Source organism: Pocillopora damicornis, chromosome 9, assembly GCF_964200805.1.
Source record: "Pocillopora damicornis chromosome 9, jaPocDami1.2, whole genome shotgun sequence".
Lineage (NCBI taxonomy): Eukaryota > Metazoa > Cnidaria > Anthozoa > Scleractinia > Pocilloporidae > Pocillopora > Pocillopora damicornis.
Genome location: NC_142678.1, coordinates 17,349,767 through 17,374,888, shown reverse-complemented (window position 1 = coordinate 17,374,888; position 25,122 = coordinate 17,349,767). Strand labels below are relative to the sequence as shown.

Genomic DNA, 25,122 nt, shown 5'->3' with positions numbered 1-25,122 from the left:
CCAAATTTGCCAAAGTCTATCACTTCATGTTTTTATTTTTTGAACGATTTGTAAGTTAGTTGCGTATTATATTTTCTTTATTCTTGGTGTTTTGCATGGCAAATAAATCGAGATTTATCCTTGTCCAATTGTAAACAAAGCGGTTAATAACTTGCAATAGAGGCAAGGTTGCGCCAGCTGTTATCGCAAAAGCCTTCTTTAGTAGCTTTTACAAAGCTAAAAAGGAAAAGCTTCAGTTTCCCCTCAAGACTAAGACAAGGAAAGCTACCCTGTTACCTCTTTATACCCTAACATCAGTGTGCATATTTTCTATACTATTTTATATAATAAGCTCAGTTATGCACGCGTTTTGATTGGTTCTCACTTATGATCTATTGGAGGACAGACGTATAGATGACGTCATCATTAAAACTTTTTTTAATTCTTTATTATATAAAACAAATAGATTCCAAATTGCCGTGCGTCTGTTCAGAAATAGATCACAGAGGATGTAAAAATGTGGTAAGAGCACCAGTGACACTCGGCTGCGCCTCGTGTGCCACTTTTTTGTTCTTACCACATTTTGACGTCATCTGTGATCTATTACTGAGCAGACGCACGGCAACTTGGAATCTATTGGTTAATTCTTAAAGTGCTGACGAGGACAATTTGTTTAACAAGCCATAGCTTCTTTAGTTGATGATCATTTTCTATTTTCTCATTACCTTAATGTACGATTCAGAGATTAAATTGTAGGGAGAAGTTAGACGCTGGTCACTCTCAGGGGTTGAAAGGTTAAAGCAAAAGAAGGCTGATTTCTTTCTTATCACAGCTAAGTTTATCCTGTATGAAACCAAAAGTTATCCCTAGAAAGAAAAGAAGGAAAGCCAGTGGAAAAAAGCCATCTCAAAAGTTTCGTCTTCGCGTCCTGTAAAGGCCAGAGATAATACTGATATTGAAAAAACTGGTCACAATTACGCATCCGTCATCAGATCAACGCTGGCTTTCTTATGGGCGACTTAAGCGTCTTATTAAAATTGATGGTTATGAAATGAATAAACCCCTCTCTGGCTTACTGTTATGTCGGTTAATAATTTCCTTGGCTGAGAGATTGTGCTCAAAATTTCACTATTTCTCTCGAGGCCTCGCTTCTCGGCCGAATGTTCATTTGCGGACAATCTCTCAGCCGCGGTCCTTATCAGGAGACATTCCAGTCGCCCGAAGGGGTTTATTCAACAATTATTTCATGAGTGCGCACGGATATGAGATGGTAAAAAGCCAGTGAGGCGTTTAGCGCTGAGTTAGCTTTAACCAATCTCGTATCAATCCAGCGCGAATAAAATAATTGTTTTGATGAATGTCATTAAATCCATTTGGAGCCTTTTTTCAGCTCAGTAACAGTTAGCGCAGCGCATTTCCATGTAAGGTGACTTGAATATGAGCTCATAACTGGAGTTGAGTGAACCAATCAGAACACCAGATATGCAATATTCGGAGTTGAAAATTTAATAACTACTTGATATCGAAAGCTTCCTACTTGGGACGATGGAGTACAAACCTGGGACATAATCCCTTGATTTATATGACGTGGTCATTCCTACGCTGACTTGAAAACATCACCCGCGAACGAACGATAAAAAATCTAAGTGAGTTAGATTAAGATTATAGACTGTCTCGAAAAGTACTGATGTACCCAACACGCTGGATAAATAGGTAACTCTGATTATCAATCATAGTAATGCTGGCGGTCGGGATCGACCAATAGCTGATGAGTTTACAAGTGTGATTTTTCCAGTATATTGAAGCTTACGACAGAAAAAAAACTATTAGAGAGACCTGTTCCACCCTCTCTGTGTTGGAGGTGGACGAGATCTGAAAAATTTAAAGGTTATTGATGCAAACTGGACTAGTAATATAATTATTTTGTGTATTTCACTCCATAGGTCTTCATCCATTGGTTGCCAACGTCTGAGAATCCTCTGTAAACATGTTGTAAGTGTTACTCTAGGTTTAACAACAGTATCATCATTAGATGAAGGTACTGAAGGGATAATTGATGTTATAACTCAAACATTTTAACCAGGGCCACAAGTAGTAAGAAAAAAAAAATTGGATAATGTCTATTCTCTAATTAGCCCCCCCCCCCCCCCTTGAATGATCCCCGCCTCTCTCTGATGAGCCTCCCCCTTCTGATGAGACCCTTCTCTTTGGAAAGCCTTTCTCTGGTCAAATAAAGGCTCCCTATCTGATAAGCCCCTCTCTCTCTTTGAAGCTCCCATTTTTGAACAGGTCTAGAAAGTCAAGTTTTTAATGGAGCCCCTCTTTAACAAATCCCACCCTCTCTAAGAAGCCCCTCTCTCTCTGTTCAGCCCTTCTCTCTAGTAAGCCCCTGGTCCACTGCTACAAGTCTCCATAAGCTCCCTTATAGTTTACCAGAGTGTTAATGAGTATTGTTCAGAGCCATCTGATACTCTGCTGTTAGCCAGCTGATTATCAAACAACACTCACCAGGCCATCAACCAATGTCTTGATGCCACTAAAAATGGTTGACATCTCAAAGGAGTAATTGACTGACTTTCATATATTGGTCAAGTGTGGGTTGACCATCAGCTAATTTTTCCTCAAAAATATACCCTAGACTGTTTTCTGAGGGACTTACTCCCCCTTCCCAATCCTATTACCTTGTATGCTGACGTGGATAGGATAATGAGATATAGATTGTGATTATTGTCTGTGTTTGAACTATTTATAGATATTGAAATGACCAACCTGATTCCAAATAATTTTTTCCTTTCAGAGGATGAAATCTACCAGTGCAGAAATGGTAATTACTGATTAAGTAACTAATATTTCTCTATTTATCTTTTATTTATTGAATCCTGTATTAAAAAACAAACCTTGAGGCCCTTTGTAGTGTCCTCTCTTAATACTTTATGATTGCCTATTATTAAATTATAAAGACTCTGACATCAGTATAACAATAAACTTCTACACCATACATTAATTTAACTGCCTCCTTTAAATATTATTATTTTTGATTTTGGTCTTTTTGTAGAGGAGAAGTAATTCTCTACAATCTACTACACATTTCTTATGATCAGAGCCTTAAGAATTTGCCATTAAATAAAACAAAATCCCTTACTTGATACAATAACTTTTCTTTCTTCTCATCACTTCTCTGCTTGAAAAAAAATTATTTCCTTTTGGTCACTCCCTGGAGTGAAAAGTTTGATGTTTCATTCTTACTAAAAAAAAATAATCTGCAATATCCCTATTATTATGTAATATATTTTCTTAAGGCATATCAATTACTAGGGTATATGAACTAAAAGGTAAGTTTCCTTTTTTGTATTGAACTTTTCATGGAATGTTAGCACACTCTTTCTCAGTTAAACATTGATATTATCTAAGCCAAATGTAATGCGTGATTTCCTGTCTGCTGAAATCTTCCAGGAAGCAGAGGTATTACTTGAAGTAAAAAATAAAGTCGGCGTCATCACTCTAAATCGTCCAAAGGCACTGAATGCTTTGAATCTGAATATGATCAGGGACATCTACCCAGTGTTAAAGGTAAAAGTTCACTTAACCCTTTAACTCCCAAGATCTGATTGTTAATTCTCCCCTTTAGTTTGCTACAAGATGACAACTTCTACCTGATAAGACTAAAATTATGATCATTAAAAATGAATTTTATAATTTGTTTTCCCAGAGGAGTCTGTAAAATGCACATACGCAGACACATCTCTAACTCCATAATTTGGGTGTACATTTAACACCTCAGTGAAGTAGAGGAGGCTGGTGATGAGTATTTACTGAGTTGCAAGGTATCTAAATAAATATCCACCACTAGCCTCGGACACTGAAGTGAATAATTGTCTTAGTTTGCTCTAAAACAATGAGATAATATAGCCAAAAAAAGATGCTTAAAATCATATATTCTTGCAACGATTACAATATTTTGGGCGAAAATCTTTAGCAAGTTGCATGGAGGTAAATAGCAAAGGATATTTGGAGTTTGAGTTGCCAATCAGAGCACATCTCAACAATATTCACTGTTTTAGTATATGTAGAGAAAGTTAATGAAATATATTCTTTCAAATATAAAAAAGGTATTTTTTAAAGAAAGGCTTAATAAATTATTTTTTTCAGGAATGGGAGGCTGACCCAGCAGTAAGTTTAGTCTTAATTAAAGGAGCAGGAGATCGTGCCTTCTGTGCAGGTGGTGATGTCAGAGGTGAGTTTGAATTGAGTGTGCCAACAACATGGAATCATATCTACATCTCTGGTTATGATTATTCTGGAAACATTTCAACCTTTTACTGGTGTGAATATTGGTGGCAAGAACACCACCAAGCACAGCTGTAGTTGATATACATTTTTTAAATAACTTGTTTTTTAAAATTCATGAAACTTAAAGCCGTCAAAATCATGCTCCAACAGGGTAACTGATATTTAGAAATCTTACATCACAAATAAGAACTTAATCTGAAAGCAACTGCAACTACTTCCAATGTCAATTCAAATTATGGAACTAAAAGAAGAGCCATTCAATTTATTTCCTTGGTGAGGAAATCTAACATTTATCTTTGTCATCAATTTGTGAATAGCTTGTGTGATGTCCTTCATTCCGCCTCTAGAAGTCAAAGTCCATCATTTGATCTTTGAATGTGTACTGCTATTGACTTTTTATAAATGTTTATACTTGACCCTTTACACCATAACATCAGTACACATATTCTTCATACTATTTTCTATTCATTTCTAAGATGCTGATGTGGAGAATTAGTTAACCAATTAAGAGCGTCTTTAGTTGGTGATCATTTCCTTTCTTCTTGTGACCTTTATGTGTGATTCAGGGGTCATACTGTAAGGAGAATTTAGATGCTAGTCACCTGTAGGTTAGAGTTAATTCATGATTATGGTAACCGTAAATGAAATTAGATATTAACTTAACACTTTTTAAATTCACAGCTGTAGCTGAAGCTGGGAAAAAGGGGGATGATCTTACCAAGCTGTTCTTTAAAGAGGAATACATGTTAAATTATGCAATTGGTGAGTTAATTTGTATTTCTCCCCCAAAAAATGATTTGCCAGTTTGAAATTTTTTTCAGAAAGTTTTCTCTTTCAAGTACAATAATTGTAGGTGTACCTTTGAGGAACTAAAAGTTTCATTCACCTTAATTTGTTATTTTAGAATTCCAAAAAGAATTCTTTTGAAGTTGAAGGATATAATGTGTATGAAAGATTAAGTGAATGATATGCAAGACTGAACATTTAAACTGCAGTGGAGAAACTGTTACCTTGTGTCAGTTTTACGTGTATGATACAAGATGTAGGAAACAGATTTGATGCACACTTAGGGTCTCTATGCATTGTATTTACTTTTGATTAGTGTTAGGGGTTGCTGCATTTAATTCTATGTTAAATCAACTTTCAGGAACACTAAAAACTCCTTATGTGGCATTCATCAATGGAATAACAATGGGAGGGGTGAGTATATATTAAATACTTGTCAACCGAAATGCATGGCTTCAGTTTTGTTGTCCAGTTCTTCTTCAGTGGATGATTTGATGTTTGTGTTAATGTTTGTTGTTAGGGTGTTGGTTTATCTGTCCATGGCCACTTCCGAGTTGCTACAGAACGCACAGTGTTTGCTATGCCAGAAACTGCAATAGGTATGGCCAAAATAGACATTTTGCTTCAAAGTTATTGTATGGATTATAGAGCTCTCAAGTTGATTTACTGACAAAGGGTGAGATTTTTGACTGCATAGCTGTCACTTGTGATGCTGCAGGCATCACCCTCCTGCAGGTGGTAGGGGGAATGGGATGCTACCTTGTAAAATTGTGAAAAATAAGCATGTGTTTAGAGGTGCATGTTACTGTTGGAATAAGAACTTTCACTGATAAAAAATATTCAAAGAAGTATTTTTTCTGTCAAAAAATTCTAACTGACAGAGGGGTGGTTGATTATAAGTTCTATTTTTGTATTCAACAAATCATTATTTTTTAAGGTCTTTTTCCTGATGTTGGAGGTGGTTACATGTTACCTAGAATGAAAGGAAAGTTAGGGCTTTACCTAGCATTAACAGGTGAGAAGAACTGAATATTTGTTGGAGTATTTCTTTTAATATTCAATATTTAATCTCTCATTCAGTTTTTCTTTCTCATTTTCATTTTCATTGTATCATTATGTGGTAGTTATACAATCCCTTCCATAACCCTACCCACCCTGCCCTGCCAATTATAGCTTTGTATGTGTGCTCCCAGAGACTTCTAACTTAACATGTCACTCTTAAGGTCATAGATTAAAAGGTTATGACATCAAACATGCTGGAGTAGCTACACACTTTGTTACAAGTGAGAAGGTAAGAACTGAAAGTTCACCATTGCAAGCTACCTCCTCTTATATTTCATTTTTTTTTTCATATTTCTTAAGGATAGAAAGGTAGACAGCTTATGATAGATTATTACCACAGGCTTTCCTGCCTAACATCCTCTATTCTATGGCAACCAGTTCAGGTGGTTCTTAATACGATATCATTTTAAAATTACTGATATGCATTTTAGGCCAAACAATGTGATTATGGCGATTGAGTTGTTATAATTGTAATAATCGTTTTGTAATTTGATATTTGAATGAGATTCAATCTAATGTTATTTTTATTTACAGTTAACAGACCTTGAGTCAGCATTACTCAACCTTCCTGATCCACAGATGAATACAGTGCAAAATGTTTTGGATAATTATGATGAGATGGTAAAAAAATTGTTTTTGTTGTTTTAGTTGTTTTTAAATATTTATCTCTGAGAGTTACAGTTGTTAAGTTTGTCAAACCCAAAGACAAAATATTAAAGGGCAAAATTAACTTTTTAACAGTGCTCTGATGAAGAACAGAAGGAGTTTGTGCTTGAGAAACACATACATCAAATTAACAGGTGAGTTAAATATTTGGGGATCGCAGTCATTGATTAACCCCTCAACTCCCAAGATCTTATTTAGTAATTCTCCTTACTGTCTGTCAAATGATTCTCATTATGTTAGTTTGGAGAATTTGGTATTGGATCAATTTAGTAGTCCCATAATTGATACTTTTCTTTATTCTCATCTCTTGTCTGCATGATATTGTATAGATGTAGTAAGGAGAAATTCTGTCTTGGTCACTCGTTGGAGTTAAAGGATTGAATAAATTATGCTCTGTCTTTGAATGTTGGTGCAGTTAGGGAATTATGGTACACAATTTTATTGTGGTTGCAATTAAGTGGAAAACTTACTTTGTAATTTGAGCATTCTAAAAAATTGTATTTTTTTTTGGAAATTATATTTTCATACCTGGAACCTCTTTCCAATATGGGTGCACGCATAAAACCAGCAGCTAATTATCATGTTTTTTGTTGTTGTTCTTCTTATGAACTTTCTATTATTAAATGTACTCAACTTTATTGATCACAAGAGCCGCCTCAAAAACATCCTGGCTGCTCTAGCCTCTAGGCTTTAACAATGATTAAACCTGTTAATTTTTCATGTAAATTATGAATAATTTACTTGTTTCATTGTAATACCATTTTCAGCTGTGAGCATTTAAGATTTGTTCTTGTCTTTTTTGTTGTTGTAAATGCACCAGGCCAGCTCTTATTTTTAAACATATTTAAGAGTGTTGTGTCTTTGCTATGGAACATTTTAAGAGAGATTAGCTTTGTGTGTGTGTGTGTGGTATATGTGTGTGTGTGTGTGTACATTCCCATACATCCATTTCATTACATACACTCAGAAGCTCTTTGAGAACCATTTAGAATATTACTAAGTATTTTTCCTAATAAGAAAATCTGTTGAACAGCTGCTTCGACAAACCAACTATAGAGGAAATTTTACAGGCATTAAAGGACGATGGATCAGATTGGGCCATGAAACAAGTTGAGGTATAACTGCTGTCTTTAACCTTAAACCCTTTGGCCCCTGAAAGTGACTAGCATCTCATTTCTCCTTACAATATCACCCCTGAGTTACACTCTAAGGTCATACTTGAATAAAGGAAATGATCACCAACTAAAGAAGCTCTTGATTTTTAAACAAATTCTCCTTGTCAGCACCTTAAAAAATGTATAGAAAACAGTATGGGGAATATAGATTCTGATGTTAGGTTGTCAAGGGTTAATTGAGTTTATATTGATGATCAGAAATACTGACCAACATTGGGTAACTAATTATTCAGTCATGTTGTCTTGACAAGTTTCATGTTCATTTGTGGCTAATATCTGGCCCATAAAACCATCTGCTATGAAATAATTTCATCATATTTCATATGTCATCATATTTATCATACTGGCCCCAGTTGTTCGAAGGTTGGATAACATTATTCACAGGATAAAACTCTATATGGTGGTTAACACTATGCATTTTGCTATCACTTATCTGCCGGAAAGCAATTTATGCATTGGTTAGGGTTATCCGACCTTTGAACAACTGGGCCCCGATGAATAGATTTAAGGTTTTTTTAAATTCATAGATTTGATTGAATTTTTTAAAATTCATGTTCTGTATCAAATTATTTGTGGAACTGAGTATAATTATTAAGTTAGAGGGAGGAATATTTATGGGACATAAATTTATTCAACAAGCTATGTATTTCTGTCTATGAATACCAATTCTAATCAAAATTTATGTTATTTTGTCTTACAGACTCTACATAAAATGGTAAGTGCAGATTCAAGACATGGTTTGATCTAACACAGCTAATAAATTTTTACATGTAAGGAATGTGGCTTTGAAGTAATTTCTTGTTGATGTGTCTGTTTTCACCTCTGTCTGGAAGGTTTGATCACAAATCAATTTTTAGCCTCTCTAAGCCAATCTCAAAGAGCAAAACTAACAGAATAGGATACCATATTTCCTTGTTTAATCACCTACACTTATATTTGCACCCCCCTCCAAACAAGCAGTCCTCTCGAATAAGTGCCCCCCTCCTCCCTCCCCTGGGCTGAGGGCCACAAGGAAGACCTGTGTCTATTTCATTTCATATGCAACTTTTGAATAATAATTGGAGAATAGTTTCTTTTCTATTCCAGTTATTTCTATTTCCATGTCCTTGCAGAGTTCCTTTATGAGCGTTGTCTGTTCTTTCACGTAGTATTTTTGTCTCGTTGGTACACTTAATAAGTGCTCACCTAATTTAAGCCTGAATTGTTATATATGCACCTTGCACTTATTCAAGAAAATATAATAGTATGTTGAAATATGGAGTGAGCACTCTGCATTTCACAATGAACACCTAGTGAATGCAAATAATTATCGTAATTCCATGATTGTTTCTTAGTCCCCAACCTCCTTGAAGATAACCTTTAGACAGTTACAAGAAGGACAACATTTAAGTCTCAGTGACTGTTTGAAAATGGAATACAGGTTAACCCAGAGGTGTATGGTGAGTAGAATATAATAATAAATTTGATAAAATATACACACACACACACACACACACACACACACACACACACACACACACACACACACACACACACACACACACACACACACACACACACACACACACATATATATATATATAAAATATAAATGTGGGGGTAGAGTCTACTTTGGCACTTTCTCTGATTAAGTACAGTGTTCATGCACGCATGTATTCCACCCTTGTAGCAGATTGTGAACTTGTTCAGTTTGCAATTTTTCCACATCATGAAATTGCCTTCAAATGTCTAGTACATTAACCAATGTTTTCTTATGACTCTTTGCTCGGCAAATTATCCACAGCAGAAATGTAACTGTATCACTCATCAGCCATGCTTTTTCAGAATTAATTTAAACATTTTTATTTGCAGGAGGACAATGATTTTTATGAAGGAATAAGAGCTGGTAAGAAGGGTTTTACATTTTGTGGATCTTAGTAACTGAAATGAATTTACTTTTCCACATTCTGGTGAACCATACCAAGTGACCTACCAAGTTGTATTGCCCATTTTGTGAAAAAAAAGTTAAATATAAGTTATGTTTTAAGAATTTGATTGACTTCCATTGAATCTTGTCTTTTCATTTTTAATGACTTTTCACTAAATTTAGTTTTAGTGAACAAAGATAATAACCCCAAGTGGAAGCCTGGAAGTTTGGCGGATGTGTCAAACGACAAGGTGAACAGCTACTTTAAAACACTGGGAGACAGAGAACTTGTTCTTTGATGTTTCATGGTAACCATCAGTTCTATAGGGGAAAGAGACTCTAGGACAGAATGATGACTACATGAACTACTCTGGTGGATGAAAGAACGACAACAGTCTCTACTTCTGCAATAAACTGCATACCGTGTCATATTATGGATTGCTCCGTCCTCTTGAATTGTCTAACAAACTCATCCTGTCAACTGAATGATTTAGGCATAAAACACATGCACATGGTTAATCTAGGTCAAAGAACTTGTGTAAAATTCGTTTTGATCCACTTTGGAAAAGAAGTTGGTTGATGGTTGTGGAAGGATTGGTTTGCAAATTTTAATTAATACTTGGGCTTGATGAGAGGGTGATGTGAATGAGAAGACTGCATGTGGCAATTATTTTTATCACCAAAAACATTAAATAAAACTGCTGATGACTCTGTATTTTATGGTTTTGATATATAAAGTCTGCACTATGAAGAAATTTTGTTTATAAAGCCTAAAACTGGGTGGCTAGAAGTGTATGAATTGACACAAAATTTCAATTTACTTTCTCTTGTTCCTTAATCCTTTAGCTAGGAGGATCTGAACATGAGTTCTCCTAACGGGTGACCATAGTCTTTCTTACTGTCTGTTTGTGAGAATTTTCTGTTGTATCAAGATAACAGGGGTTAACTATAAACTTAAGGCAGAGGAAAAGGAGAAGATGGAGCTCTGGAACTGCACACATATATTTATTTATAAATGCAACCTACAAGGACCTCCATTTCTGCATTCTATCACATAGTGCAGTCCACTCATGGTCTGCTGTTTGGTAAAACTGACTACATGTAAATAGGCAAAACAGACCCTCAAGACTGTCACATCATGTTAACCCTTAACTCCCATGAGTGACCATGACAGAATTTCTCCTTACAATACCAATACAATATCAACCAGATAAGTGATGAGAATAAAGAAAAATATCAATTTGGGGATAATTAGTTGATCCAATACTAAATACTCTGAACTTAAATTATAAGAATTGTATGGTTGACAGTAAGGAGAATTACAAATTTGACCTGGGAGTTGAAGGGTTAACAACACCAAACCAGTTACCCTTAACATATCACATACTTGACAACAAAATTCAACTTTGATGTTTACATGCAAGAGAAATAACAAGAGTCCTACTCAAACAACTTAATATGCTATAATTTAGCTGCTTCATATCTCTCAGCAACATTAGCCCAGTTAATAACACTGTAAATGGCTTTCACATAGTCAGGGCGGACATTCTTGTACTGCAGATAATATGCGTGTTCCCACACATCAATTCCAAGAAGTGGCACCAATCCTAACAAACATAGAAACAAGGACTTTTAAATGAATGAGAGAAGGTTTTAACTCACTCCCAGGTTCATCCTTCTCCCAGTTTCATCCAGCATATCAAAAACTAGAAACACACTTCTAAACTGTCTTGAAGTTTTACTTTCCTTACTTAGTTGGTGTCTTTCACAATTATCTTTTTTGTGACATTGAACAATAATGCTGGGGTCTAACCATTATAATTTCACTTGCTATTACCTGTAGTTGCCTGAAGAGGGTCTTGGTTAGCACATGTGGTGATCACCAGGCCCTTGTCAGCCTTGCTATAACCCTGAAAAACAAATGGAAAATGAGATAACCTGCTCCCTTTGACACAAATGTGTGAGACCCTTGCAGTAAAACTGATTTTTCCTTCACCCTGACCTACAACATTGTATTTGTAGCTGGAAACCCTTTTAAAATTCCCTTGATTGCCACTGATGGCATGTGAGACTCGGATCTAAAAAAGATGTTAGATACCCATATATGCCTCTTACAATAATCTTTGTTCTCTCTATTTGTTCATTTAAGGGTTTTTGCTGTGGTTGTTTCAAATGACCCGTGCTGCACTAATGAATTCCCTAATTCAACAATTTTAAATTAAATCTACAGTTTTAAAATCAGTCCTGCATTCTAAATTCAGATGGGAGTTCATCAACTTACCAGCCAACCCCATCCTGAGCCCTGCACGGCCACAGTTGCTGCACTGAACCTCTCTTTAAAGTTTTCAAACGAACCAAAGTCTTCCTTGATTGCTTCCATTAAGGCTCCTAAATAACAAGATTTTAAATTTCATTTAATTATTTTCCCAGAAGAGATCGGAGAGGCAAGTAAGTCTGCTTAAACAATGAAACAAACTGAAAAAGTGGATCTGGCCTTCTTGGCTGTAAGAAAAATGAACCCTTTACACCCTAACATCAGTATGCATATTCTTCATACTATCCTCTATACATTTCCTTAGGTGCTGACAAGGAGAATTTGTTTAATAATCAAGAGCTTCTTTAGTTAGTGATTGTTTCCTTAATACTCATGGCCTTAATGTGTGATTTGGGGTTGATATTGTAAGGAGAAAATAGATGCTTCTCGGGCAGCAAATGGTTAAAACTTCTCTAACATTACCCAAATCCTATCCCAAAACCCACAATCACAATAGAGCAGCTGGGAGAGCACCAGTGAAATAGGGGCACAAAGTACCTGTTGGTTCACCTCCACCATTAGGTGAGAGATTTGTCCAAAATATTGAGTGATTAATATGTCCTCCTCCATTGAATTTCAAGGCTGGCTGGAGTGATATCATAGCACTGGTATCACCTGCCGAACAAAAACCTCATCAAGATGGATTCTATACTAAACTGCTTAAAAGTTGTTGACTTATTTCATATGTGAAGGATTTTCCACCCAAAGCTGAGATCACAGACTGTGGTCCTGAAGAAGGAGGGTCATATTGTTAGTTCAAAATACAGCCTTCTTTTGTTGTGATGTACCATGACCTGACCTACCCCACCCTTCCAGGTACCTTACTACCCCACTGGATTGTCATATTAACCTCCTTAAGTATGGTAACCAATTTGAAAAGGAGCATTGATTTCACATTTTTCTCATTTTTTTTTATCTAACAGCATTTGAAAGTTGTTGGAATAATGTCACTGGAGGTGTTTTTCAACAGAGATTTAATTTGGGGCGGGGTATAGATACCACCCTCTCCAGTGGCTGTATCCATTCCACCATGCATAATTGCCATTCAAATATTGTGAGGTTCTTGCCACCACATTAAATCGTTTTTATCTGATGAGAAATCTGAGACAAAAAATAGGAGGAGGTATTTACAGTAAAAGGTGGTCACTCTTGAGGTTTAAAGAGTTAATATCACAAAAACGAAAACAAAATCTCCTCCAAGTTGTTTTGACTTCAAGAAATATCTGGTCGACATAAAACAAACAAAGAAAACCTGCAGTAATGTAAGGTAAGAGATCTTTTCCACCAGTGAGACTATGAAAATATTTGGCAAGATTTCCATACAGTCCCATGCCTCGTTTATTACGCATGCAGTTTTTTGAGTAAAGGAATCAAAGGCAAAAGCAATCGATCGCCTTGGTGACTAAAGCTTTGTTTTTGGAAGAGTATGAGGTTATACGGAAATATTGTCCAAATATTGTCTTCTCTAACCTTTGGCTTGAGCCTCAGCAAACTTTTCTTCAGCTACATTCAAGTTGTTCACATAAGTTGCATGATGCTTTTGGTGATGAAGTTGCATAATTTCTGCGCTGATTGTAGGCTGTAAAGCATCGTAATCGTACGGCAAATCGGGAAGAGTGTGTTTGGCTCTAGATGACCCTCCAATCACGACAGGAAATAACTTCTTTAAGGAACAAAAGCCCCTCGAACTTCGTGAAATCATCTTCAGAACATGAACGCATTTGATGGAGGTGCTCTGAGACGTGGAGTAGGAAGGAAAACTAGGTTCGAGGGTTACCTGCTGAAGAAGTGTTGGGGTCCGGTGGGGAGGGTACAAGTGCATCTTTCTCGCTCTCTGAACCCTATCGGGCATGTCAGCAGCAAAACAATGGAAATATTGATATATTATAAATTATTTTGAACTTATGCTTACGAAAAAAGTGAAACGCTGAAGAAGGTTATTCTTTCAGAACCATAAAGGAATTGTGTTGCCACATACTCGACCCCACCCTAGTAAATTAACCCCTTTTTAATCCAGTTTCCAGTTTTCTCTCTGATTGCGAAATTCCAACATGGAGGGTTCTGGAGGGCTATCCCAAGCACAAGTGGAGGAGGTGCAAATATTTGTCCATTAGTTTGGTCAGCCTTAGATCACAGAGATTGATAAGCATCTTGATTTCTTTTAGTACAAGAAAAATGGCTTTCTGGTCATTGAAAACTTTTTCTCACTCGAAGAAGTGGAGGAAATGAGAAATGCCATGTACGATATCGTGGAAAAAATGAATTTGGAAGATCATCCGAAAAGCATCTTTACCACTGGAGAGAACCAAACGAAGGTAAGAACTTGAGGAAAAGCCAATTTGTTGCCTCGATTTTCTTGGCTTTGCTGTAAGCCCTGTAAATCGACGATCGGCGATGATGACATCCGTTTCTCCCAGGATGATTTCTGGCAGCTATACGGATGCTGGTAGTGGCAATCCAGAAATAATATCACCACAAGTTGCCGTGGATAGCCTTGCTTGTCTTAACTTTTGGTCATTGTTGTGCATGTGTTACCTCTGTCAGATTTTGATTTAGTACGATCAAGCAGTGGCTCACGCTTTAGACCCTTACTCTGTGGCCACCCGTGTGCTCCAAATTTTCTTCCAGGAGTTCTAAATGTTTAGAAATGAACTAATCGATAACACGTATATCATCACTTTTGCGTTTCCCATTACTTACGAGGTATATCCCAGTTTATTTTGGAGAATCTTGGTGGTAAAGAACACCATATGACATTTTGTTTGTCCACTGACATAGATTTGCTGTATACTTACAACCCCTGCACTTCCAAGAGTGACCAACATGTAATTTCTCCCTACTATACCAATACATTATCAAGCAGTTAAGCAATGAGAAGAAAGAAAAAGTAACATCATGTAAGAAACATCATACGATATGATTCCAAATTCTCAGAGTGTAAACTAAGGGAAATTCATAGCAGACATGAGAGAGAATTGATATCTGGATCTTCAACATGACATGTACCTTCTCCATACAATTTCAATCCATTATTTAAAAAACTGGTAACAAGAATGGATGTAAGACCAAATTCTCTCAACTAATTTATAAGGAAATGTTTAGCAGCCAGAAGAGAGAATTGCTGATTTCATCTTAGGAGATTGAGTGAATAGTTTTCCAACAATTTTGACTCCATTATCTGAAGCTTTAGGTGTGGTTAGCTGCATTGGCAAACCAGCATTTGTGAAATTCCATCAGTGAATCACTATCTACCAATTCACAGCCTTTCAAACTTATTTTCCAAGGCTTTAATAGGCTCTACTGACAATTGCAACTGAAACTACGAATTAAAAATTTTGTGCTCTTTGTCATTTTTTTTTTAATTAGTTTAGAGATGACTACTTTATGACAAGTGGAGACAAAATCAGATTTTTCTTTGAAGAAGGAGCTTTCAATGACAAAGGTGAGATTCGATATCCTGTAATGACAAAATGTAACAGATTTCTCTTATAACTTAAGCAAATTTGTACCACAGTATTGTTACTTGCACAACTGTATTTCATGTGATAAATTTGTTTCTTATTTAGGTGAACTCATCAAGGACAAGCAAAAAGCCATAAACAAAGTTGGTCATGGTAAGATTTTTATGGAGGACTTCTCTTGGAAGTTAGCAATCTAGGTATAAATCCCAAACAGAAAAAGGTTTATGAAACAATTTTATAGCATGAACTACACACTGGTGAGCCTAGTAAATGGTCTAGCTTGTGAACTAGTTATCTGTAGCTCAGTTGATGTGGCATAAATATTAAAACTAATAATGAAAATTAATAGATAAGATATAAGTGGTGGTATTTCCACAAGATAGCTCTGTGTCCAATGATCCCAGTTAGAATCGGAAGTTGAATTGTTTACCTCTACAGTGGGAGGGGAAGTAAAGAACACAGAGAAAAATCTGTTGGAGAAAGGATTTTTTCATGGGGAAAGAATAAGAAACAGCACCATGTTTATGATTTGAAAAAATGAAGGATATAGCAGTGGGAGGCAACTTCTTTCACTGGCTGCACCATCTTTGCTTCTCATGTGATTGTGAAAGTGTTAATGGGTTAAACTGATGTTTCGTGGGTTAGCCTTTCCTCATAGTGAAAGGCTAACGAAATGTAAGCTTTAGAAACTCTTTACAGTGGCTAATTAACATTACCAACACAGTTGATAAAATCAAATTATCCTTAGAACAGTTTGTCTCCTTATTCATCATTTTGTACTTTTAGAGATCTGTTCATCATTCTTGAAATATCATTTACTTGTTTTTTAATGAATAGATATTTGATACTTTGTGTTTATTTATCTTCTCAGCCCTTCATGTGTGGAATCCTGTCTTTAAAAAAATGACATTCAACAAGCGAATTGAGGTACATGTAATTTAAAGATTTAAATGTTAAGTATAATGCATGTATATTGAATTTCTTCCTCTAGTAACAACTTTGCAGTCAATATTGTTATCAACCAAACCTTTTTTCCTTATTACAGGCTGTTGCCAAATCAGCAGGATTCAAACACCCTGTTGTCCCACAAAGCATGTACATTTTTAAAGTGAGTTGGTTCTTTAAACTAAATTCAACTTTAATAATGTAGGCAGTGAGAAAAAAATTCTTAGCGTGGTTTACCCATATAGTGGATCATCTCCTGATAAATAGCGTTTATATGTGTGTAACATTTCAGTGCTGTTGGAGATGATGTAATCATGTGATAAGTGCATAAGTACACATGCATTTTTGATTGGTTGTTACCTATGATCTCAATCTGTAAACGGAGGACAGACACATGGATGACATGTTGCCATGGGTCTGTACAGTAATGGATCATAGAATACTCAAAAATGGGGTTAAAACATAATTCAGTGTACACTTGGCTGGCCTCATGTGCCCCATTTTTGTTCTTACCACATTTTGATGTCATCTGTGATCTATTAAAGAGCAGATACATGGCATGTATTTGTTAAATAGTAAATAATTTGAATCCAGGTCAGAAATTTTGATCTTGTAGTTTAGTGATCCTGTCAAGTGTTATCCCTTAACACCCTAACATCAATATGCATATTCTCCATACTGCTCTTTATACATTTCCAAAGAGGCTGTCAAAGAGAATTTGTTTCACAATCAAGAGCTGCTTTAGTTGGTGATCATCTCCTCCATTCTCATGACATTCATGTTTGACTCAGGGGTGATATTGTAAGGAGAAATTAGACGCTAGTCACTCTCATGCACTCAAGGGTTAAGAGAAGGTTCCAGAAGGTTAGCATTCCATAGGTGTCTTTCTCATGGAATGTTCATTTTCTTTTTTTATTATTTTTTTAACTCATCAGCAACCAGGAATTGGTGGTGAAGGTAAAAGATTAAATATAGTAGTAAATAACTTGTAGTTTTTAGGATAAAATCTAAGAAATGAGAGTGGAAAAGAAATTGTATTTTGCAGAGAAGATCCCCAAAGGAGCTCCAAAGGGTAGGGTAGGGAATTTGAACCAGAACTGTCAAGTCTTTCCTGTGGAATAGAACTGTTTTGTCTTTTAAATTGGAGGTGCATGGTCAAAGGTAAAAAGTTTCCTTTCTGCAAGTGGTCCACAAGAAAATCACAGTTGCTAATCTTGTCTTTTACAGATCAATTGAAAATCAAATTAGGCACCCAGGTGGGACATTTGAACACAGTTTTGGTCCTAGTGGTGGGAAAGAGTTTGAACAAACTGTCTATACAGATGCCAGTGGGGCTGCTGGGGAGGGGGTGCTGAATGTTGAAGCTTCAAATTGATCAAAATAAAAGAACAAGAACCAACAAAAACTTTATGCTTACCATTGCGCCATTCCAGCTCTGTATGAAAGCCAAGTTATATGTTCACAGAATAAGAGGTTTTATTTTCCTTTGCACCTGTAGTCAACCCACATCGAGACTCCACCTTCCTGTATACAGAGCCACCCAGTGCTATGGGAATCTGGATTCCACTTGAAGATTGCACCATGGAGAATGGCTGTCTGCAGTTTGTTCCTCAGTCACAAAATGGTCAGATATATAGTAAACCTCAATTTTGTCTCCTTAGAGGACACATATTATGAAACTTGTATCAAATAGACCTCTTAATGAGCAGACACCCTCTACCTATCAGACCAACCCAAATCATAAATTAACCTTCCTTAGTTACTATAAATTAATATATACCTGCAATTAGAACACAACTCTTTTAATCCTTTACACTCGAACATCAGTATGCATATTCTCTATACTGTTCTCCATCCATTTCTCAAGGTGCAGACAAGGAGAATTTGTTTAACAATCAAGAGTTTCTTTAGTCAGTGATCATTTCTTTCATTCCTGTGATCCTAACCCTTTAACTCCCAGAAGTGATTAGCATGTAATTTCTCCCTGTAATATTCACACATTATTCAGTGATCTGGTTGTGAGAATCCTCAAACTTATCAAGTTGAAGTTGTTGTTTTGATCTAATATCAAATTCTCATAACCAGTTTACACGGAAATGTGAAGCAGCTAGAGGGAAGAATTAACATCAAAATCTAATGTTTGATTCAGTGGTTGTATTGTAAGGAAAAATTAGATGCTAGTCAATCTTAGAGGTTAAAGGTTTAACCCTTTGCTCCCCAATATTAGGATGCATTTTCTAGAGCTATTATATGTACTGTTCTGCGCAGTCTTGCGAGGGTCTTCTTAATTTGCAAGTTTTGCTATAATTGTAAATGATTTTCATTTGTCAATGAAGTCAAAATTTGTAGCACTAGGGTCTGGATAGAATTTATTATTCTTATTAGTAATTTTTTTTATCCTTTGGGGGTTAAAGAGCTTGGCTAGTAAATCTTTTGATACCAAATTTGGGTTTAGGTGTCTCAGTGTTTCAAGGTCTTGAAATAGGTTTTTAGTATCATCCAGATTCTTGACAGCCTGAAATGGACTGTTATTCAACTCTTCCCAATAAGTATAATGTGGATTGTAATGTTTCTGAGTGCTTCCCTGATCTACTTTATAGAAGGAATAAAGCTCCGTTTTATACGCAACCCTGAGGCAGGGACCCCAACCATCTTCACGGGACCTAAAGAAGAACCTAGAGATGACAATGACTACAATCCTCAGTTGACCAAAAAAGGTGATTTGATCACTTTTACTTTTAATTGTATTAATTTTATGTTTCTTTAATGAATGGTGGCCTGAAAGCACTCAGCTGCCTCCGAAACTCCCTTCATCTTTCATACTTACAAGATCTTAGGGGCTGGTTCTGGTAATGGAGGACTACAAATTTCTTTTTAGATATCCCTGAGAATTTGGTATTTCATATGAAGGATTTAGCCTTGGTGATTGAATCATTTAATCTGTAATTCTTATTACTTGTCTACTTCACGGTGCATTCAAATTATCATTGTACTGATCACTCCTGGAGATTAATTTACCCTTTTTATACCAACATCAGTATGTATATTCTCCAAACTGTTCTCCATAAATTTCCCAAGGTGCTTATAAGGAGAACTTGTGTTAAAAATCAAGAGCTTCTTTGGTTGGTGATAATTTCCTTTATCCCTGTGGTGTTAATGTGTGATTTATGATCAAGGGTGGTATTTAAGGAGAAATTGGATGTTAGTCACTCTTAGGGCATACACTGGCCAGTTCAAAGAGTAAAAGAGTCTCCATTTAATCCTAGATTTTAAAATAGATTTGCAATTCTTATAGGCCTCACATACAAAATAGGATTCTGAGGTGCCTTATATTTGGTTAAGAACAGAGCACAGTAGATGAAAGAATGTTGTTAGTAAGAACAGCACTAACATACTATGCCTGTGTCATTTCCCCCTTTATTTTCCTTTAACCTTTTACATCATGACATCAATATGTATTTTCTCCATACTGCCCCCATACATTTCCTACCATTCTGACAAGGAGAATTTGTTTGACAATCCAAGTTTCTTCTGTTGGCATTCATTTTGCCGCATGACCTTAATGTCTGATTTAGCAATGATGCTGCGTGGAGCAATTAAATCCCTGTCACTCTCAGGGTTAAAGGGTTAACGCATTTTGAAATTATTCTGGGAACAAGCATATGGGTCTATTTTCTTTTTCACTAATAACTTAATTCCTTAACAAGAAGCTTTTACCTCTAATAGTATTTTACATGGAAATGCTGAATATTGACACTCCCATCCAGGTTGTTTGGTACTAATTCATGGAGCTGTTCTGCACAGAAGTTTTGCTAATAAGTCTGAGAAGTCACGGCATGCTTACACCTTTCATATTGTGGAACAAGAAAACACAGAATACAGCAAAGAGAATTGGTAAGGTGTAATGCAGATTGAAGTTAGATTCAATGTGCTAATATCAAAGGCCTGGGCTGCAACAAGCCAAAATATCACAAAGAACCAATAAGAACTTGATGTAAACACTAGCTGAAGAATTTGCTGGTGATTTTATGGATGTATTTGTTTTGATTGCTTTCACTTGGACTAAGAATGGTTGAGTGATGTGGTTCACTTTGAATGTGGTTTTTAAAGGAGTGGGGAGGGGTGGCGGGGTGGCTGTGGGTTGTCAAGTCAACTTAGTCTGTAGACAAAAGGAAAACTATCTGAAAATATAGCTTGAAGACTCTTCGAAAACTCGGTTGCATTATTCAAAGTTAAAGGCAACTTTCTACCTCACCCACATTCTTCATTATATCATAAATTTGTCAGTTAGGTTTTGCCACACATAATATCCTGGCTTATATTTACCACCCCCCTTCCCCTGTTCAAAGGACAACTACTTTCCATGGCTAATTCATACTACAAATTACTATTCCCATCCCTTCCCACACAGTTATAAAATTTATTTCTTGAAGAACAAAAGTAGGCTTGTGAAAGTTATTTTCTCTTGTCTTTAGGTTGCAGCCCACACCAGAGGTACCATTTCCCTCTCTTTATACTGAGTAGATGGTGATTACGAACATTTTGAACCAGAAGAGTCAAGCTGATTCAATCCTCCAGTCACATTTTAATCTTACCTTAATTTATGAAGAAACATCCATTAAATTAAATGTATAAACATCCATTATCACAACAGAAATGAAAAAGTCTGTGTTCTCTAAGGAATTGTGTTCTGTTTCTTTTCCCTATGTCTGAAGTTCATTTCATTACAAAATTATGGCACACAAGGGAAGTTTGTTTTGAGTGTGCTTTGAAATATTCCTTTCGGGACATGCTCAAAAGAAAAACTTTTGCAAAGTGCAAGAAACTTTGGAAAAATTCTGATATTAGATTTGGAAAACACTGTCTGGTCTTTTTATCAAGGATATCATTACGGTTAGCAGTTATTTGGTTTTAGTACAAAAGATCACATTAAGACGCAAGCAGTTTAAGCACAGCTCTTTAATTTGTCATTTTACAAAATTTTAAATCATTTAGCTAAATACAATTACCGTGTATTAATTATTTTTAGCCAATGTATCATGTCAAATGATATTTTTCACAGCATAAAGCAAAATTATTTATAATCATATTGAATTCAATGCTTACATAGCAAGATTAGAAATAATCAATTGTGATCAAAATATATATGAAGACCTCTCAGTCCACTCAGCAGTATATATTCCTATATAATAAAAGTTTCAATGAAGTCTAAAAACACTGGCTAGATATAGAAGCTCTTACTAAAGACTTCAAACACTCCAATTTTTTTCTAACTTCTACAAATTTTAAACTGTTGACAATTATGGTTTGCGGGTCGACACATCAAACTGACTTTAAATGAGCATTTTCCTCTTTTTATCTATCACCTGAACAGGCCATACTGATTAACTTGACCAATTTAATCCTTAATACAATGACCAATGATGAAAAAGCTGTTTTTGTTCAGAAATGCTTCACATTAGCAAGTTACATATTAAATATAAGTTTACTCTAACAATGTTCTATACAAGAAAATATCCCAATGATGTGCGTGGCATGTTCAGTTACATGCCTGTCAGTCATGGAAATTAAACCTTAACCCTTTGAGTCACAAGATCTGCTTGTTAACTACCCCCTCTTACTGCTACACATTTCCTCATAAATTAGTACAGAGAATTTGATGTTAGATAACTAGAAGATAACTTCTATATTATGAGTTTGGGTATTCTCATTACTAGTTTATTGGATAATGTATGGATATTATAAGGAGAAGTTACATGTTAATCAGCTCTAGGAGGTAGAGAGTTAACAGTGACTTACTGAGGGATGTGAAAATTACTTTGTTTACTCCTTGTTTTTGTAACTGAACTTAATATGTAGTGGTGAAAAACAATACCAAAATTAAAATCATGTAAACTGTCAAAAGTTTTTAGCAAGTATTTATAAATATTTTTAAAACTTTGATAAAAACAATGTATCCACAAAATGAATAAAATGCTTTTTATCTGGCTAATCAAGATCATATCTCTCAAATTTAACATATTATTTTAAGAGTTTCAAAGTTGCTTTCTAATGCTAGAATATTGCAGTTTAACTGAAGTAATGTGAGGAGAAAGGAAAGAACAGTTTATTTTACCCAGAGATAAACGTTTTGCTCAAACCAGCACCACAAGTTGCAAATGGTCTCTAGATGTGGTGTGAAAACTGTTACAAAAAGATCAATGTAAATCAAAGTCACAGGTGTTTATTTCACCATTATGACTAATGAAACATTATTAATCTCAATAAATCTCAATACACAAAACACAAAGATAACCAAAGGCTCCTTGTATAGTAGGACACCTCCCGTGCTAAGTAGATACGAACTTGTAGGTATTTACATACAGTCACTCCCCGTGTCCCAAGGAGGAGCTGGAATGGTCTTGTTGATCAGGATAGCTAAGCCTAATGGCAGATCCATAAACCACTAACAGACAGGGGAGGTCAAAGCAGTTTGTTGTAAGCTGTTGGTAGCTAGACTAACCTTCTACAATATATAACTTTGGAGTCAGTACATATTTTTTGATTAATAAATATTTAATGTACAGGTTGTTTTCAGCAAATGTAATTTGAAATGTTTAAAATAAGTATAAAGATCATGCAATAATTTTCATAAAAATAATTATTTTCTGTGAAGTCAATAAGCTTTGTTATACAGTAAGTTTGCACATTTCAGATATAAATACACCAGGGTAAATTCTCTATTACGTATATCAAGATAGATTTAAAGTGAAGATTCAAAATTCATCAACACAACTTCTACCTATGGAACTGGCAACCCAAAATACAAGCTACAAAGTAGTTTCCTGTCCTACTTAAACAAGCTAACCTTTTCATCCTCATGTCTTAAAAAATTTCTTTCTCTGCTCTTTCTTCCTTTTACTTCCCTTTAATTTTAGCACAGAGAATTCACTACCATATCAACCAACACTCTAGTAGATATTCTTCTTTCTTTTCAAAACCTTACTGTGCAAAAATGGATTGAAGTGGTGAACAAAAGTGTTTTCAGTGACTGAAAGAGTGAAACAGGTAAGCTTGGTTCTCAGGGTCTCACCACAAGAGTACGAGTTTTGTTCTGCATAATAATGAACACAATTGTGTACAAACTACGATTTGTCAAGCTTAAAATATAATTTTGTGTTAAGGAATATTTTAAGTTTAAGCTGTTCTCACTTCCACTGACCAGTGAAAACTGGCTTGTTTATTTCTTAAGCAGCAAGTGCAAAGTTGGCATGCCCCTAGCCCTTCTGTTATAAACCTTACTCATAGAAATGACTTGCACTTTGAAACATTTTAACTGTTCTATTCAAGTTTAATCAACAGAAAATTCTCTGTGTGAAATTGAATCTAATAGGGAATATTAAGAAATCACTGTTATTGTGTTTAAGGTACAAAACTGAAAATAACATCATTTTTGTGCAGGAAAAGAGGTTGTTAGCCAAGTTATAATAATTGACAGAGAGAGCATTTTAAAAGCCAGGACACACTACACAACAAGGCACTACAGTTTGTCATGGGAACAAGTCAATCTTTACTCAAGGAAGTGAATTTCAATGCTTCATTAAGAAAATATAAATTCAGTCTGAACAAGTGGGATGGTCAAGATTTTGAGTTACATCAAACAGCCTCATCAGTTCTTCAGAGAGACCTGTCACTGAATCGTTCCTTGATCATATGTTAGCATAAGTTTTGTGATATTTTCTGGAGTTGGTCTTTGTCTACAGTATAAAATATAATGTTTAAAACAAATTTGTAGAAGAGACAAAGTTGTTGCAATAGTGTTCCACTTCCTGTGAGAAAATTCAAAACATCTATTGTTCATCCCTTCACTGTGTGTTAGGGGAAGATCTGACTCAACAGATCGACAGTGGATTGGTGGGCATAGGAAAAAAAATGCCCAAATTGTTGTCAGTGTAAAATAAGACTTAAAAATCAATATATTTAATAGCCCAGATTCAAAATATAATTCTCTCTCTTTGTAAATTTCAGTAGTAAATTTAAAATTTTAGTCATCCTCTTCAGCCTGAATGAGTTCAGTTATTCACAATTGAATTTTAAAAGAACAGACTTGTAAAATGACATCCAGATTCCACTCCTATACCTCTCAAGAATGTTTGAGTTTCACAAATTAAAGTACATGCCTTAAATTATTTACACAAAAATTAATTCTTATTATCAAAATAGTTTAAATCACAGTAACCATCCATCCAACAAACAAACAAACAAACAAAAAAGGCATTATGAATGGGTTCCAGCCCAGGTCAAAGGTCATTACTTAACCCTTAAACTCCCAGAAGTGATTAACATGAAACTTCTCCCTATAATATTCATACATTATTCCGCAAGTAATGGGAATATTCTAACTTATCAGGTAGAAGATGCCACCTTGATCTAGCACCAAGTTCTCATACCTAATTTACAAAGAAATGTGTAGCTAGAGGGGAGAATTAACAATCAGATCAAATCTGAGTGTTAATTCTACCCTCTACCTGCTACACATTTTCTAATAAATTTGATATG

At 35.5% G+C, this 25,122-nt stretch overlaps 3 protein-coding genes across 3 annotated transcripts; 2 read left to right on the top strand and 1 right to left on the bottom strand.

Moving 5' to 3' along the window:
- Positions 1-1,500: 1,500 nt before the first annotated feature.
- LOC113672566 (3-hydroxyisobutyryl-CoA hydrolase, mitochondrial) lies at positions 1,501-10,579 on the top strand. Its single transcript, XM_027188869.2, has 17 exons — positions 1,501-1,692; positions 1,923-1,971; positions 2,777-2,803; positions 3,433-3,549; positions 4,129-4,213; positions 4,951-5,031; positions 5,417-5,469; positions 5,576-5,654; positions 5,993-6,070; positions 6,279-6,346; positions 6,652-6,738; positions 6,859-6,917; positions 7,817-7,898; positions 8,659-8,673; positions 9,293-9,397; positions 9,810-9,843; positions 10,048-10,579. Exons 1-17 carry the CDS (start codon positions 1,667-1,669, stop codon positions 10,161-10,163), a joined length of 1,161 nt encoding a protein of 386 aa, XP_027044670.2. The 5' UTR covers positions 1,501-1,666; the 3' UTR covers positions 10,164-10,579.
- Positions 10,580-10,848: 269 nt separating this feature from the next.
- On the bottom strand, positions 10,849-14,153 carry LOC113672551 (superoxide dismutase [Mn], mitochondrial). Its single transcript, XM_089181343.1, has 5 exons — positions 13,649-14,153; positions 12,677-12,793; positions 12,146-12,252; positions 11,702-11,774; positions 10,849-11,471 (listed from the first exon to the last, which is right to left on the bottom strand). The coding sequence occupies exons 1-5, from the start codon at positions 14,028-14,030 to the stop codon at positions 11,326-11,328; spliced, it is 825 nt and encodes a 274-aa protein (XP_089037469.1). The 5' UTR covers positions 14,031-14,153; the 3' UTR covers positions 10,849-11,325.
- On the top strand, positions 14,150-22,576 carry LOC113672550 (phytanoyl-CoA dioxygenase domain-containing protein 1). Its single transcript, XM_027188850.2, has 11 exons — positions 14,150-14,271; positions 14,344-14,493; positions 15,545-15,620; positions 15,745-15,792; positions 16,511-16,566; positions 16,685-16,747; positions 17,520-17,541; positions 18,083-18,208; positions 19,185-19,301; positions 20,352-20,478; positions 21,060-22,576. The coding sequence occupies exons 1-11, from the start codon at positions 14,230-14,232 to the stop codon at positions 21,106-21,108; spliced, it is 876 nt and encodes a 291-aa protein (XP_027044651.2). The 5' UTR covers positions 14,150-14,229; the 3' UTR covers positions 21,109-22,576.
- Positions 22,577-25,122: the final 2,546 nt, after the last annotated feature.